This window comes from Hibiscus syriacus, unplaced genomic scaffold (genome assembly GCF_006381635.1).
Source record: "Hibiscus syriacus cultivar Baekdansim isolate YM2019G1 unplaced genomic scaffold, ASM638163v2 tig00110562_pilon, whole genome shotgun sequence".
NCBI lineage: Eukaryota > Viridiplantae > Streptophyta > Magnoliopsida > Malvales > Malvaceae > Hibiscus > Hibiscus syriacus.
In genome coordinates, this window is record NW_024062783.1 from 484,945 (window position 1) to 506,982 (window position 22,038).

Below are 22,038 nucleotides of genomic sequence, written 5' to 3' on the forward strand. Positions count from 1 at the left end.
TAAACGCCATAAAAATATAAATTTATAAATAAATTAATTTAGATAGTATTCATTGTTAGATATCCAATTCTAAATTCGGATCTAGTCGACATTAGATTATGGAGCAATAAATTAAATAACAATAAATAAAAAGATAAACATAAAAAATTGAGAAATTTGAAGATATAAGATTTTGGTGGATTACAAAGGACAAGATGAGAAACCACATAATCTTATGTGGGGAATATAAATACTTTATTCAAAATAAAAATATATTATATTTATTTCTCTTCTCGTTAATCATAGCTTATGATAAGCCGTATTGTTACTGTGAAAAAAACTTTATTCATGATTTATTTGTTTTTTTTTTAGAAATCTTGGCAGAAGATTGTAGAAGAATTAATTGATTTTAGTGGTAAAATCCTTTAATAATTTTTTAGATGTTATAGGTCGAGTAATTACAGCACGTTCTTGTTCTCCTATTGTACATCTTAAAGATGTAAGCTGAGAAAATAAAGTGTTCAATGTGTTTAAGTGCTCCGTCACTGAAGTAGATTATGTCATACGGAGAGTGTACAATTTCCTCTTAAGGAAATTCTTATTGTGCAGTGATGTGGCCTCGTACAGTTTGGTGAGATGATCTCATATCTCCTTAGCTGTATTCTTCTCCTTGATGCTTGACAATACTTCATCTGCTAATGCTAGATGAAAGTTTGTCATAACATTTCCGTCCATTTCGATCCATTTGTTGTCATCTGTGAAATCCATTGGCCTTTCACTGATAGCTGCTAGACAACCGTTTTTCCTCAGGATAACCTTCATCTTCAATTTCCATAATGAGAAATTTCTCTCATTGAATTTTTCAATATCAAATTTCGTTGCCATAGCGTCTTTTACAGATAGCTCTCACTATTTCACTATCGTGAATAGTTCTCTGGAACCTTCAAAGAATGTGTAATACCTTCTTACTTTCTTATGTTGGATAATCCACCTTTTGGTGGAGCATTATAGCTTTCTTCCAATACTAGAGAGAATTTAGAGAGTTTCTTGAGAGTTGTTTTTTTCTTTTTATCAAGAGAGAATTATCATTGTTTTCTCCTTGGTAGATCAAGAGAAGTTGTAATTCATATTTTCTCATTGTGAAATTCTTCTACCGTTGCCCGTGGTTTTTACCCTATATTATTTAGGGGTTTTCTACGTAAATTTTATATCTCTTTTATCTTCATTTTTATTTTCTCAAATTATCATTTACGATTTTACTCTATCCGATAGCCATCTTCCGAAACAAATTAGTCGCACCTTCTGTTTTTAATCAATAAATTTTCGTTTTGAGACAATATATCATGTAAAAAAAACACTTCCTATTAAACAAGTCATTTTAAATGCAACTTATAAGGAGCTCATTTTCCCTGCGTGTACTACTCTATGTCAAAAGCGAGTATCATTTTTATAATTAATTTTTTAAATGTTATTTATTTAAATAATTAAAATAATAATTATTTAGAGAATTTACTCATATATTACTATTAAATATTAATTTGTCGGTCCAACACATATGAAGAAAGCCTTGAATTACTGTTGCAACAACCATGCAAATTGCAAATGGTACATTTTTGTTTGGATCCATATTTCATAAGTCGACAGTCGACATCAGGGTCGTATTTGAGTCTGGAGGAGTACCAGCTCAAGGCATAATTATGAAATTTAAATATATTTAAAAAATAATTTTATAAGTTTATAAATAATTTATTTAATATTTTTATTTACATTTAATATATTTATTCTATAATTTATTAAACGCCATAAAAATATAATTTATAAATAAATTAATTTAGATAGTATTCATTGTTAGATATCCAATTCTAAATTCGGATCTAGTCGACATTAGATTATGGAGCAATAAATTAAATAACAATAAATAAAAAGATAAACATAAAAAATTGAGAAATTTGAAGATATAAGATTTTGGTGGATTACAAAGGACAAGATGAGAAACCACATAATCTTATGTGGGGAATATAAATACTTTATTCAAAATAAAAATATATTATATTTATTTCTCTTCTCGTTAATCATAGCTTATGATAAGCCGTATTGTTACTGTGAAAAAAACTTTATTCATGATTTATTTGTTTTTTTTAGAAATCTTGGCAGAAGATTGTAGAAGAATTAATTGATTTTAGTGGTAAAATCCTTTAATAATTTTTTAGATGTTATAGGTTCGAGTAATTACGTTTATAAGGCGTGTACGTTATCAATGGTTGAAAAAGATTATGAATAAATATTATTTTATAACCACCTTAGACTATTATGAGACATATTAGTTTTATTATATACCAATCAACAAGTTTGGAACATATGAATAATTGAGTGATCATTTTATGACTTTTAATAGATAGAAGACTCAATAAAGTAACGACCTATAATTGAATGATCATTTTGTAACTTTTAATAATCAAGAGACTTAACAAAGTAACATTATATAATAAATGACTATTTATGTATTTTACTTAAAATTTTAAAACAATGGTTACCTAATATTCACTCAAATTATTAACAAAATATGCTTGTATCAATCTATGTGTTTAAAATTTTACACAATAATTGATTTTATAATTTCAAAAAGGAAATATTTTATATTGTAAAAAGATGACATGTATACAACTATTCCACTATTTAGCAAAGCATCCGCTACCATTCAAACCGTGCGGTGACCCGTTGGTTTTTTGTGGGAGGATCCAATTAGATATCGCTGTCGACAATTTTGTCTTGAAAATATGGTGGGAACAAAGAATTTATCACATATAGTTTTTTTTTGAATTATTTTTTAAGTAGGATAATAGTTATAATGTCACCTAAAAAAGGTCGAGAACACAATATATCTTCAGTTTTTATGGTGAAAACACGTTATGGTCAGTGCATTTTCGTGTGTATTGTTTGAAAAATTAAAGACGTATTACAGTTCACGTGTCTTTCAAAATCGAATTAAAGACGTATAATATCTTATACACCTTTCTCATTATACTATAACATTTACCCTAGTCTAAGAAATAATTCTCAGGGTATACTATGCAAACATTCTTTTTTTCCCATACATTATCTCAGCTATTTTGGCGGTTGGTGTCCCTTCCTCTACCAACAAAATAAATATGTTTATCCTTTCAAAAATTAATAAATCAATCAATAATATTTTGAATAAAATATGAAAATAGTATCTCTATTATAGAGTATTTTTAATTGAGTATTTCAACTATAAGAAATTATAAATTAATTATTTGATTTAAAGATATCATTCAATATAATTATAGTTATTTCCAAAAGTATGAATTTTCCCTTTTTACGAACTCTAATTTTTTGTTTTTAAGAAGCTATTGAATGATATCTATAGTAAAAAGTATAATATTATATTTATAGAATGTAAATTTGAACAACTATATATATACATTATCAATAGATTAGGAAAATTCTGAATATATATTACCTTATAATCGTTGAAGACTATTTGACAAATAAAGAATAATTTTTCCCTTGTGGAGACGAGAATCTTGTACCCAAATAGTTGGATCTGAAATTGCTTTTTTTTTGTAAAGCCAAAAAAACAAAAGAACAATCAAATTATGAAGACGGATGAAATTCCAATTGCATTGCTGAAGTTCAAAACATTCTCAACCATGAAGAATACTGTTTGTGTCAGTCTCGCACCATATACACTGTTATTCCCCCTATTGGGAAAAAAAATAAAAAACTCGAAAGGACGATGTTCTTCCATTCCACCATCCCAATCTACATGGCAACAATCTAAACTATGTTACTCGGACTCGAGTGTGATTGTTGGATACCGATACGTATCTGACACAGATATCTCAAACACTCCAAAGTTCTTCCATGTATTTAGAAAGTCCTTGATGGATCAAATCCCTATATTCATGTCCAAATATACATCGAACACGGTATCAGACTTGTATACTTGGAGAAAAACTCAGATCCAAGCAACGTCGGGCCTAAGTATAATTTTTTTTTTCACAACCTACATTACCTCACCTGATATCTGCACGTTCTTCCCTCAAGGTTGGAAAACAAAAAGTAATAAACATAAATAATTAAAGAAAAAGAGGTCTGAGTGATCAGAATACCTAGTAATTGTAACTCATGGTGAAATGAACCCCTCAGCTCTTGTTTTCTGAAGCAAGGCGTTCATAAAATAAGATATACCCATGATCAGTATTACTAGAATACTCCTGGGCTGACCCAAAAAATGTCTGAACTGCAGACTCGTCAATCATCTCCACATTCTCATCGTCGAAAAATAACCAATGGTTATGGCTTTTCACCAGGCTAATGTAGTGGCCGTGGTTAGGTCCACTTCCCACGTGAACAACTACAGCAAATAGAGAATACTCCGAATCTGCATCTTCCACAGTGTTGCTTAGCTTCAGCTCAAGCGGAAATACAACACGGTAGGAGAGTTTCTTGTACCGGCCAAGCTGCTCAATGTACTTGAACCGCTTCAAATGGATAACAAGGATGTGAGGAGGTTTCTTTATCTTCATTCTCTTCTGTGCTTCTTGCAAACTGCAAGTATTAAACATCATCCATAGATATTCCTATCTTCATGCTAATCATTAAAATGATTGCATCCATAGATATTCCTATCTTCATGCTTATCATTAAAATGAGTGCATGATATGCATCTTCAGAACCGTATAATTTTATGATTTAAGCTCAGCATAAAGTAAGAACTCTATTTATGTGGGAAAACGAGTTAAATGCAACATGTAAGTGCGATGTTTGAATCATAGAGGAAAAAAGTAAAAGCCATGAGGTTTGCATGTTTTGCCTGTTCTGCTAAAACTAATATCTCATCAACGTCCATAACCAGAAATGACCACTTTTACTAACAAAACCTCAATTTAACATATTAACGCTTGACTGATCAGTCTGAAAATCTCACACATGACAGGAGTTGAGTGAAATATTTATTGTCAATGTAAATCAGGAACCATGTGACAAAGAAAACAGGCTGTTACCGATTACAAATGAAATCACGTCAAGAGCTGAAAGAAAACACATGAAGGAAAATTACAAGTGATGGAAAAGCACACTTACAAAGGAAAATTACCTGCAGCACTTGTCACAGAAAAATTTGTCCTCAGCATTCAATGTCTCGGTAGAACTAAAATTTTTCAGACAGCTAGTTATTGAGCTGTTCTGTTCAATGTCAAGGCTCAAGTCGAAGAAAGTTTCATCTCTCGCTGTCACTGTTTCACATCGCAAGCATCTTGTCTCATTGGTAAGTATTCCCTGTCTCAAATCACCCATGAAAAAATGAGATTCTACACAGATCGCAAACACAACAAAACCACACATACATAGTATCTTATAAACATTGTCAATTGGAGAGACATTCCCATGATCTTGATCATGTAACAAGGTTACAAGTTTAGATTAATTTTCCTACACAGATGCTTTCCAGACATATACATTCAGCTATCCCATGATTTTGGTCATGTAATGAGGTTACATGTTTCATACTATCTTATAATTTGTTTTAGATATAACCTGCGGAAAGATAACTTGATTTCATCGTAATTTCAAGTCAAGCAAAGTAAATACACCACGAGACTAGAATGACCGATCAGAAGATAGGAATATAGCTAGAAAACGCACCTGAAAATTCTTGTGTACCCATGTAACAAGAGGCTCTTTATTAACACCATTTGCCTGAGGATTCTTTGGCCCATTCACAATCTTTTCAGGTGGTGATGAAGTTTCAACCTCATCTTTTGCATTTTGCGCCTCTTTCTCCAAGATGTCTACGAGTTCATTTAGCAGAAAGTTCAAGAACTCATGAGCGTCCTAACAAAAAGAGAAAGTTATTCAATTCTGCATTTTCAATTAAGACAACAAAAAATGTACATGCAAGAAAAGATACAAGTTTATAAATTGAAACCTTGAACCAAGCGAAACAGATAATGACTTTAGAAAAGTGAATTAAGGTACTTGAGCCAAACACATATGAAGCAATCTAATACCTGGTGCATATAGCTGCGGAAAAGCTCATTTTGTTTCTTCAATCGCTGTACAAAGCGCTTTGGAGCAATGACACCTGTTTTCTTCTTCTGCGAACTTATCTAAACATAAAAAACAACCAACCGTTGGTCCCAATAGTAATTAAGTAGAAACTGCATCATAGGTGGCACAAGTACCACAGGAGAGAGGGAACAGGAGGAAAGATATAACAGTCTAATAACATGTAACAACCCGGAAAAATTTAGAATAATATTAAATTGAAATTGGAGGTTAATTGTGAAAATTGGTAAATTTTTTTGGGACTAAATTGAAATATTTTAAAACTTGGAGCTTGTTTTAGAGTTAAAGAAAATTCAGGGACCAAGCCTTAAATTTATCCTAAAAGTGTCGGCAGCTTTGGGGATTTAAGCGTGTTTCTGGTTTCAAATCAGAAACCACAAATGTTAAATTGCTTAAGTTTTTCTCCTCCCGTACCCTTACTTCCAAGCCCGATTCCGACGCCGTTCGACGTCCAATCGTAAAATTGAAACCACCGTTGTGTTCATCATCAAGCGAGGAACAAACCCTTCAAATTAATTGAAGTGAAACGCTGCCAACGTCGGGAATTTTCAGTCAAAGCATCGTCGTTTTTTTAGCTCTATCGCAAAAACTTAAATTCACCGTCGATCGTTGTTCCGTTTACGACACCTCCTGCATCATCGTGTTCCTTGTGTCGTTGCGAGTCCGCCGGTGTCAACCTTGTTCGCCGTCGACGGCGGCGCGTGAGGAGGTGGAGCAGTCAAAGATTCGGCCGAGTTGAAATACGAGCTCTCCGCCGTTCAAAATTTGAACCGATCGTTGTAAGTATCTCGAAATCGCTCAAAATAATTTTTAGAAATTTTTCCAGGAATTTTCCGACACCGTGCACTGTTCACGCGCCGCCGCAGGAGAGTGAGCTGCTGGAAAACCGGTTTGACCGTTTGAACCGGTTTTGACCGGTCTGAACCGGGTTGACGGTCCGAACCGTCAAGCTGGAAAATTTTACGGACCTAATGTGACTCTTAGGTAGGCTCTGCGGCCCTGAGATCATTCTCGGGTAGGCCCTGCGGCCCTAAGATGTGTTCTTAGGTAGGCCCCACGGCCCCGAAAATCTATCTTGGGTAGGCTCTCAGGCCCTAAGATGTTCCCTTAGGGTAACGCTTTTTAAAGAGATTTACTGCAGTATAATTTTATGAGACTTTTTGGACTATGATATGTTTAGTGTACCTATAGTGATTTTATGGTAATATTGGGACACACTGAGCTAGCTCACTTTTCGAAAATGTTTTTCCCCTTTCAGATACTGTTGGTTAGATACCCTGGATTGAGCACTTGGAGGATCAACATATCTCTTGAAGTATATCTGATTGTAATGTTTTTACCTTGCAAGTTGACTTATTTTGTTGACATGGACCTTATTTTAAAGTATGGGATTTTAATATGATGACATTTTTACTATTACTATTCGGTTTATCGTGATTTGATTTTTAAGATATGTTTTAAATTAATTTATTACTTATTGGTATTATATTTACAAGTTAGGTTTTGATAGTATGATTTATTATAATTTCATGTCATTTATAATGTGATTTTACATTGTTTGAATAACGGTTTCGGAAAAATGTCTTAAAGAATCATAATGTGATCCACTAGACTTAGTCGAAACGCATAGGCCGGGTCTAGGGGGTTACATTTATGGTATCAGAGCTTTTGGTTTTTAACCTCGGACTGTGTATGAGTCCACATGGAAGATACGATTTTGAATATTTTACAAAACAAGATACAAAGGTCACACAAAGTTATTAAAATTTTAACTGTGTCGAGACTCCAAGTGCTTATCTAACCCTAAGTTTTATCTTCTGTAGTAAACTTGAGATCCATCAAAATGAGTGCTAGACGTGGTCGTCGAACTAGCCGTGGAGTTCGAGTGGCTAGATTTGCAGATCCATCGATGAGATACGAGTAGATCCCCCACCTCCGATAGGTGATCCTGCTCCTACGACCCCAACGAATCTGCCTCCTACCGATGGTATTGGCATGACTACACCGATCATAGGAGCGACAGATATTGAGCCAGAATCTACCGGAGTTGCTTTGGATGATACTTTTGGTAGACAGTTTCTGCAGTTGATACAGGGAGCAGTCAGAGCTGCTGGTGTTGTATCTGAGGTTCCTATTTCGCAAACTCTAATTGCTAATGTGGTCAGGACTTTTGGAGGACAGCTTGGAGGAATTCCTACTGAAGCAGAAGATTGGCTACAGGATACAGAAAGACGCATGGATCAGTTGGGTTTGGACTCAACTAAGAGATATTTGGGGGCAGTAGCGATGTTAGATGGCAATGCCCACACATGGTGGGAGTCAGTGACCGGTAGTGTTCCTACCGATCGTTTGACATGGATTTCTTCAAGGAGCGTTTTCGGAGCCGATTCTTGGTGAGCGCTACTTAGTCCAGAGACGACAGCAGTTTCAGGACTTGGTTCAGGGTTACATGACTGTTTCAGAGTATGAGATAGAGTTCTTGAAATTGTTAAAGTATGGAATCAGTCTGGTGCCTACCGAGAGAGATCGATGCCGTAAATTTGCCCTCGGACTCAGATACGAGCTACGTAGGCAGGTGTAGCCCTTCAAGATGAGATTTTTGATGTGCTGGTAAGCAGAGCAAGGATGCTGAGGAGATGGAGGCGTTACTTTGGTAGAGACGTGTTGATCAGGAGCGATCTAGGAAATCTTTTGGCCCTACTGAATCGTCCGCACAGTCTGTAAAGCTGTTAGTAGAGGTGGTTCTTCGGTTCCGATTCTAGTGCCTCAGTGTGACTTTTGTGGGAAACGACACAGAGGAGTGTTATAGGAAGACCGGAGCATGTTTTCATTGTGGATCTAGTGGACATTTTCGGAAGGATTGTCCTCAGCTAGCTTCGTCTGAGCGGACCGCTACCCAGACTCCTGTGCGTTCTCAGACAACAGTACAGACTCCAAATAGAGATCGTAGCCAAGTTAAGGCTCGTGGTTCAGCGTCCAGGACAGACAGTAGAGCCCGACCTCAGCAAAATAGAGGGCCAACGTTTCTGAGGCTAGACAACCAGCCTTGGTTTATGCACTAGACATCGTGATGACAGAGATGAGCCTGAGGTTATTGCAGGTATATTACTATTTATTCCATTCCATACTTTGCACTATTGGACAATGGCTCCACCACTCCTATGTATCGAGCTCAGTATCTCGAAACCTTCTCAGATTCCGACGAGAACACTAAAAATACTGTACAGTTACAAGTCCAGTAGGACAAGCGGTATTAGTGAATAAGGTATTTCGGCGTTGTCCTTTGGGGTGCAGGGAGAAATTTTTCTCGCTGATCTTATGGAGCTTCCTCTAGAGGAGTTTGATCTAATTCTTGGGATGGATTGGTTGAATAAACACAAGGTAAATCTGGATTGCGAGTACAAGCGAGCTACCTGAAGACTTCAGATGGTCGGACTGTTGTGTTAATGGTGAACGGCGTGGCTATCTCTCCAATATAATTTCAGCGATGGAAATTGATCGTATGATCCGAAAGGGAGAGACGTTCATTGCCTGTATTTTGAACTAAAGGTGCATTGTCCACAATCGAGGAGATTCGTACAGTTAGCGAGTTTCCTGATGTTTTTCTGAGAGTTGCCTGGGTACCTCCTGATTAGAGGTAGAGTTCGAGATTGAGACTTATCCGGGATCTTCACCTATTTCTATGGCACCTTATCGCATGGCTCCAAAGGAACTTAGGAGTTGAAGGTCCAATTGCAAGAATTATTCGATCGAGGATTTATCGACATAGTACTTCACCATGGGGAGCTCCAGTTCTATTCGTGAAAAAGAAGGATGGGTCGCTAAGATTATGTATTGACTCCTGTGCGTTCTCAGACAACAGTACAGACTCCAAATAGAGATCGTAGCCAAGTTAAGGCTCGTGGTTCAGCGTCCAGGACAGACAGTAGAGCCCGACCTCAGCAAAATAGAGGGCCAACAGTTTCTGAGGCTAGACAACCAGCCTTGGTTTATGCCACTAGACATCGTGATGACAGAGATGAGCCTGAGGTTATTGCAGGTATATTTACTATTTATTCCATTCCATACTTTGCACTATTGGACAATGGCTCCACCACTCCTATGTATCGAGCTCAGTATCTCGAAACCTTCAGATTCCGATCGAGAACACTAAAAATACTGTTACAGTTACAAGTCCAGTAGGACAAGCGGTATTAGTGAATAAGGTATTTCGGCGTTGTCCTTTGGAGGTGCAGGGAGAAATTTTCTCGCTGATCTTATGGAGCTTCCTCTAGAGGAGTTTGATCTAATTCTTGGGATGGATTGGTTGAATAAAACAAGGTAAATCTGGATTGCGAGTACAAGCGAGCTACCCTGAAGACTTCAGATGGTCGGACTGTTGTGTTAATTGGTGAACGGCGTGGCTATCTCTCCAATATATTTCAGCGATGGAAATTGATCGTATGATCCGAAAGGGATATGAGACGTTCATTGCCTGTATTTTGAACACTAAAGGTGCATTGTCCACAATCGAGGAGTTCGTACAGTTAGCGAGTTTCCTGATGTTTTTTCCTGAGGAGTTGCCTGGGTTACCTCCTGATAGAGAGGTAGAGTTCGAGATTGAGACTTATCCGGGATCTTCACCTATTTCTATGGCACCTTATCGCATGGCTCCAAAGGAACTTAAGGAGTTGAAGGTCCAATTGCAAGAATTATTCGATCGAGGATTTATCCGACATAGTACTTCACCATGGGGAGCTCCAGTTCTATTCGTGAAAAAGAAGGATGGGTCGCTAAGATTATGTATTGACTATCGGAAATTGAACAAGATGACGGTCAAGAATAAATACCCATTACCCAGGATTGATGACTTATTTGATCAATTGCGAGGAGCTACTGTATTCTCTAAGATTGATCTTCGTTCGGGGGTATTATCAATTGAAAGTTAAAGGATCTGATGTTGCAAAAACGGCCATTCGCACTAGTATGGTCATTATGAATTTTAGTGATGCCTTTTGGTTTGACGAACGCTCCTGCAGCTTTTATGGATTTGATGAATCGGGTGTTCCGACCATATTTGGATCAATTTGTGGTGGTCTTCATTGACGATATTCTGATCTATTCTCGTACTGAGGTAGAGCATGACGAGCATTTGAAAATCGTTCTACGGACTTTGAGAGAGCATCGTCTATATGCCAAACTAAGCAAGTGTGAGTTTTGGCTTTAAGAAGTGTCATTTCTGGGGCATATTATTTCTGCGCGAGGTGTTCAGGTTGATCCCAGCAAGATAGAGGCTATTATGAATTGGAAACGACCTAAGAACGTATCTGAAATCCGCAGTTTCTTGGGCTTGGCTGGTTATTATCGACGTTTTGTTGAGGGCTTCTCGATCATTGCTTCTCCTTTGACAAAGTTGTTAAGGAAGAATGTGTTGTTTGACTGGGGCGAGGCACAACAGGAGAGCTTTGAGAAATTAAAGGCGGTTTTGACTCAAGCACCGGTGTTGATTCAACCGGAGTCCGGGAAGGATTTTACAGTGTATAGTGATGCTTCACATTCAGGACTTGGTTGTGTTTTAATGCAGGAAAGTAAGGTGGTGGCTTATGCATCCCGTCAGCTGCGGCCGCATGAGAGTAATTATCCTACTCACGATTTAGAGTTGGCAGCAGTAATTTTTGCCTTGAAGATTTGGAGACACTATCTTTATGGAGAGAAGTGTTACATTTTCACAGATCATAAGAGCTTAAAGTATCTTCTGACCTAGAAGGAACTTAATTTGAGACAGCGTCGCTGGTTAGAGCTTCTAAAGGATTATGATTGCGTGATTGATTACCACCCTGGTAAAGCTAACATTGTAGCAGATGCTTTGAGTCGAAAGACGGTATCGGAGTTGAGGTCTTTAATGGCCAAGATGAATTTATATGACGATGGCACTTTGTTAGCAGAATTGCAAGTTAAGCCGACCTTGGTTGATGAGATCAAAGCTAAGCAGCCCCTTGATAGCTCCTTGCTTTCCATCTTTGAGCAAGTAGAGCAGGGGACAAACACAGATTACGCAATTGATCAGGATGAAGTTTTATGCTTTAAAGGTAGACATTATGTGCCGATGACGCTGAATTGAGGCAGACTATCCTTACTGAGGCTCATAGTAGTCCATATGCTATGCACCCCGGAGGAGATAAGATGTACCGGAATTTGAGAGAGAGGTATTATTGGATTGGGATGAAGAAAGACATATCTAATTTTGTGGCTAGGTGTTTGACTTGTCAGCAAGTTAAGGCAGAACATCAACATCCATCAGGTTTGTTACAGCCTATCAAGATTCCTGAATGGAAATGGGAGCGTATTACTATAGATTTTGTTACCGGTTTACCTATGACTCCTTCGAAAAAAGATTCAGTTTGGGTAATTGTTGACAGACTTACAAAGTCAGCTCACTTCATTCATGTGCGGGTAAATTATACTTTGGACAAGCTGGCGAGATTGTATATTTCAGAGATTGTCCGATTGCATTGTGTTCCATTGTCTATTATTTTGATCGAGATCCGAGATTTACTTCGAGAATTTGGAAGGCGCTACATACGGCTTTGGGAACAAGATTGGATTATAGCACATCCTTTCATCCACAAACTGATGGTCAATCTGAGAGAGTGATTCAGATTCTGGAGGATATGCTGCGGGGTTGCGTAATTGATTTTCATGGTAGCTGGGAGAACTTTTTGCCTTTGGCTGAATTTGCTTACAACAACAGTTATCAGACCAGCATTCGTATGGCACCTTATGAAGCACTCTATAGGCGTAAATGTCGCACTCCGATCTGTTGGACTGAGTTGCGTGATAGGAAAACGTTGGGACCTGAGTTAGTGCGAGAGACGGAGGACACAGTCAGATTGATACGTGACCGTTTGAAAGAGGCATTTGATAGGCAGAAGTCTTATGCAGATCAGCGAAGGAAAGATATACAATTTGAGGTTGGAGATCATGTCTTTTTGAAAGTTTCACCCTGGAAGAAAGTATTGAGATTTGGGCGTAAGGGTAAATTGAGTCCAAGATTTATTGGACCATTTCGTATCTTGAAGAGGGTAGGACTGTTGCATATCAGCTTGAGTTGCCTTCTGAGCTAAGTCGTATTCATGATGTCTTTTGTATCAATGTTGAGGAGATACTATCCAGATCCAAGTCACATTATTCAGGTTGAAGAAGTAGAGCTGAGACCTGATTTGTCATATGAAGAGGAGCCCATTCAGATCTTAGAAAGAGATGAGCGAGTTCTTCGGAATAGGCGTATTCCAATGGTCAAAGTTCAGTGGAGTAATCGTAGCCCCTCAGAAGCTACTTGGGAGACATTGGAGTCAATGGAGACTCAATTTCCTCATTTTTTTTCATAAGGTAAATTTCGAGGACGAAATTTCTTGTAGAGGGGGAGAATTGTAACAACCCGGAAAAATTTAGAATAATATTAAATTGAAATTGGAGGTTAATTGTGAAAATTGGTAAATTTTTTGGGACTAAATTGAAATATTTTAAAACTTGGAGCTTGTTTTAGAGTTAAAGAAAATTCAGGGACCAAGCCCTAAATTTATCCTAAAAGTGTCGGCAGCTTTGGGGATTTAAGCGTGTTTCTGGTTTCAAATCAGAAACCACAAATGTTAAATTGCTTAAGTTTTTCTCCTCCCGTACCCTTACTTCCAAGCCCGATTCCGACGCCGTTCGACGTCCAATCGTAAAATTGAAACCACCGTTGTGTTCATCATCAAGCGAGGAACAAACCCTTCAAATTAATTGAAGTGAAACGCTGCCAAACGTCGGGAATTTTCAGTCAAAGCATTGTCGTTTTTTTTTAGCTCTATCGCCGGGAAAAACTTAAATTCACCGTCGATCGTTGTTCCGTTTACGACACCTCCTGCATCATCGTGTTCCTTGTGTCGTTGCGAGTCCGCCGGTGTCAACCTTGTTCGCCGTCGACGGCGGCGCGTGAGGAGGTGGAGCAGTCAAAGATTCGGCCGAGTTGAAATACGAGCTCTCCGCCGTTCAAAAATTTGAACCGATCGTTGTAAGTATCTCGAAATCGCTCAAAATAATTTTTAGAAATTTTTCCAGGAATTTTCCGACACCGTGGCACTGTTCACGCGCCGCCGCAGGGAGAGTGAGCTGCTGGAAAACCGGTTTGACCAGTTTTGAACCGGTTTGACCGGTTCGAACCGGTTTGACCCGACCCGACTGTTGACCCGACCCGACCGTTGACCCGACCCGACCGTTGACCGTGACCGTTGACCGTGACCGTTGACTTTCTTTGACTAAAACTTAAGATGGCTTTGACCGACCCTTAAACGACCGTAAATCTTTTCCGAGTATACCTATCTTGATAGTTTTCGACGTGCCAAATCCATTTCCACAGTCCGTTTCACCAAATTCAAACCCGAAGGTCTCCAAATCGACGGTCAAAGTGGTTGACTTTGACTTTGACCAAGAATTTGGATTTTCGAAAAGTCATACTTTATATTTTTCGACGTCCTGATTCCGATTCCGCAATCCGTTTGGCCAAATTCAGACTCAAAATACCCCAAATTGATAGTCAAACTCGGAAAATGCTTAGATACTTAAGAATTTTAGCTTTGAACAATTAAGTAAGATTTGGGGCTGATAAATTATTGTTATTTGAAGGTGCACGAGACTCACCGGATCGTTCAACAACTCGACCCATCTCTTCTAGATCAGTTAAACCACGTATGCCAGTATTCACCCGTAAGACCCGTAAATTTTATGATTTTAGAGATTTATTTATGTTACCCATAAGTAATATAGTGTTACTATAAATTAGGTTCGAAAACTGTAGCAGAGCGTGGTGAAACCAGCAATCAGTAGATCTACGATTTGAACCTATTATCGAGGTGTGTTCCCTATTTATTACTGAATTGTTTTATTTGTTTTAATATGTGGTACACTGAATTCTTTGGTTACCGTATTGTTGATGCACCGATTTAATGTGATTATTTATAGATTATGACTTTTATCTGATATTTGTTTTGAAATGGTATATGATTACCATGTTTATGGATTTATGGAATTTATAACACGGTGCAATTGAATTTTTGGAATACGAATTTATAAAGTACAGCTCTGATCAAGCTGGAAAATTTTACGGACCTAATGTGACTCTTAGGTAGGCTCTGCGGCCCTGAGATCATTCTCGGGTAGGCCCTGCGGCCCTAAGATGTGTTCTTAGGTAGGCCCTACGGCCCCGAAATCTATCTTGGGTAGGCTCTCAGGCCCTAAGATGTTCCCTTAGGGTAACGCTTTTTAAAGAGATTTACTGCAGTATTTTATGAGACTTTTTGGACTACGATATGTTTTGTGTACCTATAGTGATTTTATGGTAATATTGGGACACACTGAGCCTAGCTCACTTTTCGAAAATGTTTTTCCCCTTTCAGATACTGTTGGTTAGATACCCTGGATTGAGCACTTGGAGGATCAACATATCTCTTGAAGTATATCTGATTGTAATGTTTTTACCTTGCAAGTTGACTTTATTTTGTTGACATGGACCTTATTTTAAAGTATGGGATTTTAATATGATGACATTTTTACTATTACTATTCGGTTTATCGTGATTTGATTTTTAAGATATGTTTTAAATTAATTTATTACTTATTGGTATTATATTTACAAGTTAGGTTTTGATAGTATGATTTATTATAATTTCATGTCATTTATAATGTGATTTTACATTGTTTGAATAACGGTTTCGGAAAAATGTCTTAAAGAATCATAATGTGATCCACTAGACTTAGTCGAAACGCATAGGTCGGGTCTAGGGGGTTACATAACATTTGCTAAAACAGAAAAAGCATCATCTTCCCAGTTACACTTTCCATTTTTACTCTGAGCCCAAAAGAAAAAACTTGAACAAAATATTTTGCTGGGATCTAAGCAATTTCCTAAAAGGAAAAAGTTAGCAGTTATTGAAGTATAAAACCAAACACTTTAAAAGGGAAGGGAAAGAAACAGAAGAAGAGAGGCAGTTATGAGAAAGGAACTCTTACAGAGCAGTCATGAGAAAGCAAATTATACACGATGCAAAAAATCTGATAGAATTTACTGACAACAATTTATCTAATGTTTTAAAAAAACCAAAACATGCACACATCACATCACTCATTTTATTATGCAAGGTCCTCATGCATATATGCCAAACATTTGTAGTATGAGCTACTTAAATACAATAATAATCTACATTCCTGAATCTAATCTCATCTTGTTAAAAGTTACTTTGAGAACCATCTTCATCACATTCATGAAGATGATTTCTTGGGCTTTCATAGTTCTAAGTAAATGCGCAAGGGCTCCTATCATGCCAATAATAAAACAAGAAATTATTAAATTTATCAAATCAGTGGATCATCCCTGGAAATCAAGGTCAAGAGTAGAAATATCCATTGAGACTTATCTTCTTGTTTGGGGTTAAAAGATGATGCTGATATTTGGTGTGAAGCGTGAACTACAACTAAGCGGAAGAAGCAAGCTAACTCTAAAGAAAAAATGATTTTGCATCAAGGATGGAGGCATACAACTCAACAGCACTACACTTCTAGCAGTTATTACCTGTGTAAACAGATCTGCCAAGCATGTCAGCAGATTATCTTCAACATCAGCGCCATTTTTATTCCTTGAATAATAATCTAGCAGCTGTTCACGAAATGGGACACAAAAGTAAAGTGCCTGAAAAAAAGGGAGAGAAAATAAAATCATATATTAGTGAAAGCCAAGAGTGGACTGTTGGCCAACAAGTTCAAACAAAAACATCCGACATGAACCAATCTAACCAAATAAATTTCAAATATAGCACAAAATTAAACTTTACAACGATCAGACAATTTAAATGAAGGGAGAACAAAAGCAATACTAAAAATATTAAATATAAGTGTGAAGAATGAAATTTAGACAACCTTAATGTTAAATACAATCATTTAATTAATTACCAACAACATCCAACCCCAGACCGCTTTCCCTTTCTAATCTTAGTTAACTAACATGGCCAATATCCAGTCCACAATACTCAGTCAGCATATTTAAAATATAAGCATTCTAATTATAGTCTAAATTGGGGCAACCGCACCATCTGAATGAAAAAGGGTATTCAATTACAAGAAAAATTCACAGCTTAACGTTAAAAAGACAATTCGCTTGAGGTTTTTTACCAGATTAACTTTGCTTCCTACTGCAATCAGTGGGTCAGAACACATTATCAAAATCAATAAAGACTGGATCATGATAAATCAAAAACTATAAACCTTGAATACTTGCAAAGAAAATAGTCAGAAACATGTACTTCAATAAATGTGCACAAACTATAAATATTTTGTTAGAAATGCTCAAAGTTGAAACTTCCAGATCAACCAAATTCAAATTATTGAAATTAACAGAGACAATGACATTCAATATTTTTTTTGACAAACAAGACAAATCGAGTTAATGTCAAAATTGAATTGTTAAAGAAAAAAATGAGAAAAAAGAAGAAGAAAGAACCTGCAAAACGCTGTTACAATAACAAGTATTGCCAAAGTTTTCAAGGCCAAAATATCGTTCGCCTTCGGGGAACTGATCGCCCAAAGCTTTCTCGAGTTTTGAACCCGCAGCGCCCATTTAATAAGATTTTGTCCACGATACTAACTCAGATCTTCTTCCAACCGATTCAACTCAGCGATTCTATCTCTCCACTCCGTTCGATTTGACTTCGTGTTAGAGTTTGTTGAAAGAAGCGAAAAAATAAATTAAAATTCTTTGTTTTTCTTTTTTCGTTTCGGGGAATTGGAAAAAGAAATGAAACGAGGGTTTGTTTTTGTTCCTTTATTGATTGAGTTTGCCCCTCAAGGTATTATTATATCTTTCCCACTTTCCACTTATTTTTTCCTTTTGACCCTTATATGTTTTCTTTCATTACATTTTGACCCTTAGACTAAACGGTATTTAACGAAATTAATTGTTCATCCAAATCTATATTCTGGTCCAGAAAATTCACAATTATTTAGATTTCGATGGTGCATCAGTAGCGGAACTCAACACTATTTGTTGAAGGGGTCATTTGAAGGAATATGTATATTAGTTAAAATATTTTAAAACTTTTATTAATGTAAATTATATACCAAAATATCATATTAATAAAAAATTATAAATCCTTAAAATTCACATGTTCATCTAAAAAAGAAAATAAATCGATAACAATGTTATCTATAATTGTGCTTATTTTTTTTATTATTTTAGATGAAAATTCATGAACCCACATAATAAATATAGATATTTAAAATAGAATTATAAATATAAATTGAAATGAAAAATATTTTACCTTGACGGGAAACCCTACACGAGTCCTTAATATATTGCCTCTGTGTCAAGCTAATTGGACACCCCCAATGGGTAATGGGATTCTCCAAATATATTGGTTTATGTTTGATACTGGAAGCAGAGCTCTGGGAAGCATACGTGGGCATGAGAGTTGCATGAGACCTGGGTCTAACAAATATAGAGGTCGAAATGGATAACATGGATGCCATACGTCTACTGGAAGCAAAGCCAGATCAGTAAGGAAAGCTTGCCATTTTGTCCCACATCAAGAACTAGAAGAGCAGGATTGGAATGTCCAGTACAAACACATAATGAGAAACGGCAATCGTGTAGCCGACTGTCTATCCAAGCAAGCAAGTTTGACAGACTTAGAAGTTCATCGTCTACAAACTCCACCAGAGGGAATATTAGAACTGCTCCATGAATTAACCTAGTTATAGGTGTTTTTCTCTTATTTACCAAAAAAAATAGTATTTAAAAAAACTATTTCTAACTGAAATGAAATTAAAATTTAAATACTTAATAATTTGATTAAAGTCATCAAGTTAAAGAAGATAAACAACCAAACAAAAAAAAAACATAAAAAATTATATCTTGAAATCATTTGATTCGTACTATGAATTTTTATATTTTAACATATGCCATGTTCGAACCTGAAACGTCAAAAAATAATAATAAATCTCTAAACCATTGAAATCATTTGATTCGTACTAATAAATTACATGCTAAAACAATTTTTCACATCCTACAAATTTTCTATTCAAGAAAAATAGTTAAAAAAGTATACAAATCCATAGATTAAAAAGTTGCAAGTAAATTATCTGATTCTATGTAAGATGAAAATTACGACATCGTTTCAATAGAAACAAACCAAAGCTTACTCGATTTGATATTCATTTTCTGATTTTTTTTATTGTGTAACCTAAAGTAAAGCTTACATCTATACCATTATTCTCACTTTTTTATCAGAAGAATTTAATTATTTTTGGCGATTAATTAAATAAGTAATAAAATAGAGTAGATAAATTAGGATAGTAATAAAATAGATCCCAAAGTAAAATAAGTGATAAATATGATCTTAAAATATTCGAATTATATAATTAAGAGTCTTAAATTAAATTTAATTATAAATAATCAATAAAATAATAAAAATATGTAATTATTAAGAAAATCGCGTACTTATTTTTTTAATCGTCTTATCAATAATATAAAGAAAGTATACATTTTCTTTTGAGTAAACTATATAAATGATCACCAAGTAAATTTTAACTGTCGTTAAAGTAGGTGACGAAAAATTAACCTGATCTGTTAACGGGCTGACTAAACAACTGTGCTGCCACGTAAGACTGGTTTTTGACTTTCCTTATACTGGAGCGTTAATCATTGCGGACCCAAAAAACATCGCCAAATAGATTTAACTTCCGCAACTCGGTTCTTCCCCCCCCCCTCCCCCGAAAAAATTGCATTCCAAGTTATTTTGGACAGAAGATTAATATCGCAAAACACAACCGAAATTCTATATGATCAAACATATTTTCAAAACTTCCCAAACAACAAATAAAAATAATCCTTATAATCAAGATACCAAAGGGCAATGACAGCAAAAGAGCATTATAACTATGAAACAATGACAGTAAGATGTTGGAACACAGGAAATACTGCCTCAATCCACTGCAATTTCTATTAACAAACGATTTCAATTGAACAAGATGTTGAAGGTAAAAGGGAGAGACACCAACTGTAGAATTTCATCAATCTCCAAGTGAGAGATTCTGAACGGGTTCCCACTGCATGTCGTCAAAATCAAGCTCCTTGCAGTCTCCTATTGATAAACTTTTGAGGCTGGTCATCTGTTGATAGAACCCAAACAAGGACTTTATACAATGGCAAGAGGCATGTACAAACGCTTAACAACAACAGCAATCTCCCAATCATTGGTCCTGACACTAACTTGGAGCTCAACTCCCATATCTCTCTTCATTACCATTGGGAACAATGCCTTGATCTTAAGGTTGGTTTCTCTTCTCTCCACTTACCCAACCCTACAATGGGGTTTAACATTGTTAGAGATTTGTTGGATAACTATTGATGGGTTTTTAAAATGGGTTTTAATATCGCTGCTGCAAGTTATCGATGGGGACAGCGGAGACAGGAGAGTTGCGGTGGTAGAGTCATAGTGGAAATTAAAAACGGATTAAATTCTTTGGTGGGGAGAACGGGGAGAGGAGAATCAAATGCCAGTCAAATTGTTGTTTCACATGGCCGGACAGTACCACGTCAACAGAGTTAACGTGTCATATCATCATTCTGTCAGTAACCTCATTTAACGATGAGTGATCATTTTGTTACAAATTGATAACGTTAGTGATTAATTTGTTACTTCTAAAACTTCAGTTAAAAAAATTAAAACTTACTCAAACATTAGTAACTATTTGTGTAATTTACTCATTTCTTTTTGTGCTGCGATATGTACACTCTTGAATCTTTTAGCAGAAGAAGGTTCAGTTAAAAATGAAATCCAATGGTAGTTAGTGTTTGTTCGTAGCTTCGACTCACCATGGCTTGTACCCAATATGAACACTATTTCTTCTGGAATATCAAGATTGGTGGTGCTTTTTCTTCTATCGGGACCGAAATGGCCTTTGGTTCTTTTATGGCTAGCTCGATGTCTATTGAGAGCTTGGTCGCCTGCAAGCGTTATTATGGTTGGCTCCATAAGCATGGTAGTGCTCAACTTTCAGTGGGTCGAATCACAAAAACTCTTAAAGGTAGATGAAAGTAAAAAAGAAAAGAAAATTAATGTCCTTGAACCATTTTGGATTGTTCAATTAATTTTAACGCATCACAAACAAAATTTAACGATGTTGAATAAGATGAGAGTATATCACAGAGTTTGAACATATTTATTTGGACGAGGTCAATAGACGATTAGAAGACTCATGGCCTAAGACAGTGACCTCTATTGCACTTGAGAGGTCCCCAAGGGAGAGCTTACGTCATACTTCGTGACAGCGGGGATTTACGTTTGTGCATTCCCTACTAAACTTTAGTTAATATTTCTAAATCGGCATATGTAATTTTATAGACTATATTTAATGACAGTAAGTTTATTTTATGATATCAAACATATTTAAGAAGTATTTATCACAAAGGGAACCATTCAACCCCAAACAAAATTACATTTTGACAAAATTGTTCTTATTTAAAGACTTGTCAATGCATAGTTGTAGATCTCCATTTTTTTTCATCAATATCAATCGCAATAAATGAACTTCTCTTCTAATATCAAAAAATGTTTGTGTAAATTCATTCGAAAACTCAGATTTTATCCATAGTTATTCTTTTGACCTAGTCTAAATCACATATCAGATGCATACCAAAGGTTGAGGCTGAGGTGCAATATAAATGGACTATCGAGTAAATCAAATATTAGATGTATTAGTTGTCATGCAACTAATAATAGTTGCATAATGCATAATAATGGTTCATGTTGCATAATGCATAATAATGGTTCATGATGCATTGTAAGTTGGCAACAATAATAGTTAATAGTTGGCACTAATAATGGTTGAAAAGTGACATGGCAAAATTACACATTTTAGTCATTGTACTTTAGGATATTTACAAGCATGGTTTTCAGAACCG

The 22,038-nt window shown here is 36.1% G+C and overlaps 1 protein-coding gene, 1 long non-coding RNA gene and 1 pseudogene across 3 annotated transcripts; 2 read left to right on the forward strand and 1 right to left on the reverse strand.

The window, feature by feature from the left end:
- Nucleotides 1-3,594: 3,594 nt before the first annotated feature.
- Nucleotides 3,595-17,907, reverse strand: LOC120132380 (ubiquitin carboxyl-terminal hydrolase 3-like). 2 transcript variants are annotated; one of them, XM_039149153.1, is made up of 6 exons: nucleotides 17,578-17,907; nucleotides 16,654-16,770; nucleotides 6,012-6,110; nucleotides 5,647-5,835; nucleotides 5,099-5,280; nucleotides 3,595-4,551 (listed from the first exon to the last, which is right to left on the reverse strand). In XM_039149153.1, exons 1-6 carry the CDS (start codon nucleotides 17,692-17,694, stop codon nucleotides 4,146-4,148), a joined length of 1,110 nt encoding a protein of 369 aa, XP_039005084.1. In that variant the 5' UTR covers nucleotides 17,695-17,907; the 3' UTR covers nucleotides 3,595-4,145. The 2 variants fall into 2 exon arrangements, with proteins under 2 accessions (XP_039005084.1, XP_039005085.1); XM_039149154.1 differs by lacking the exon at nucleotides 5,647-5,835.
- Nucleotides 14,064-14,899, forward strand: LOC120132381. The gene is made up of 3 exons (XR_005516995.1): nucleotides 14,064-14,101; nucleotides 14,713-14,793; nucleotides 14,870-14,899. It is a non-coding gene; the product is annotated as an uncharacterized LOC120132381 (long non-coding RNA).
- Nucleotides 17,908-21,292: 3,385 nt separating the features above from the next.
- Nucleotides 21,293-21,433, forward strand: LOC120132444 (annotated as a pseudogene).
- The last annotated feature ends 605 nt before the right edge of the window (nucleotides 21,434-22,038 follow it).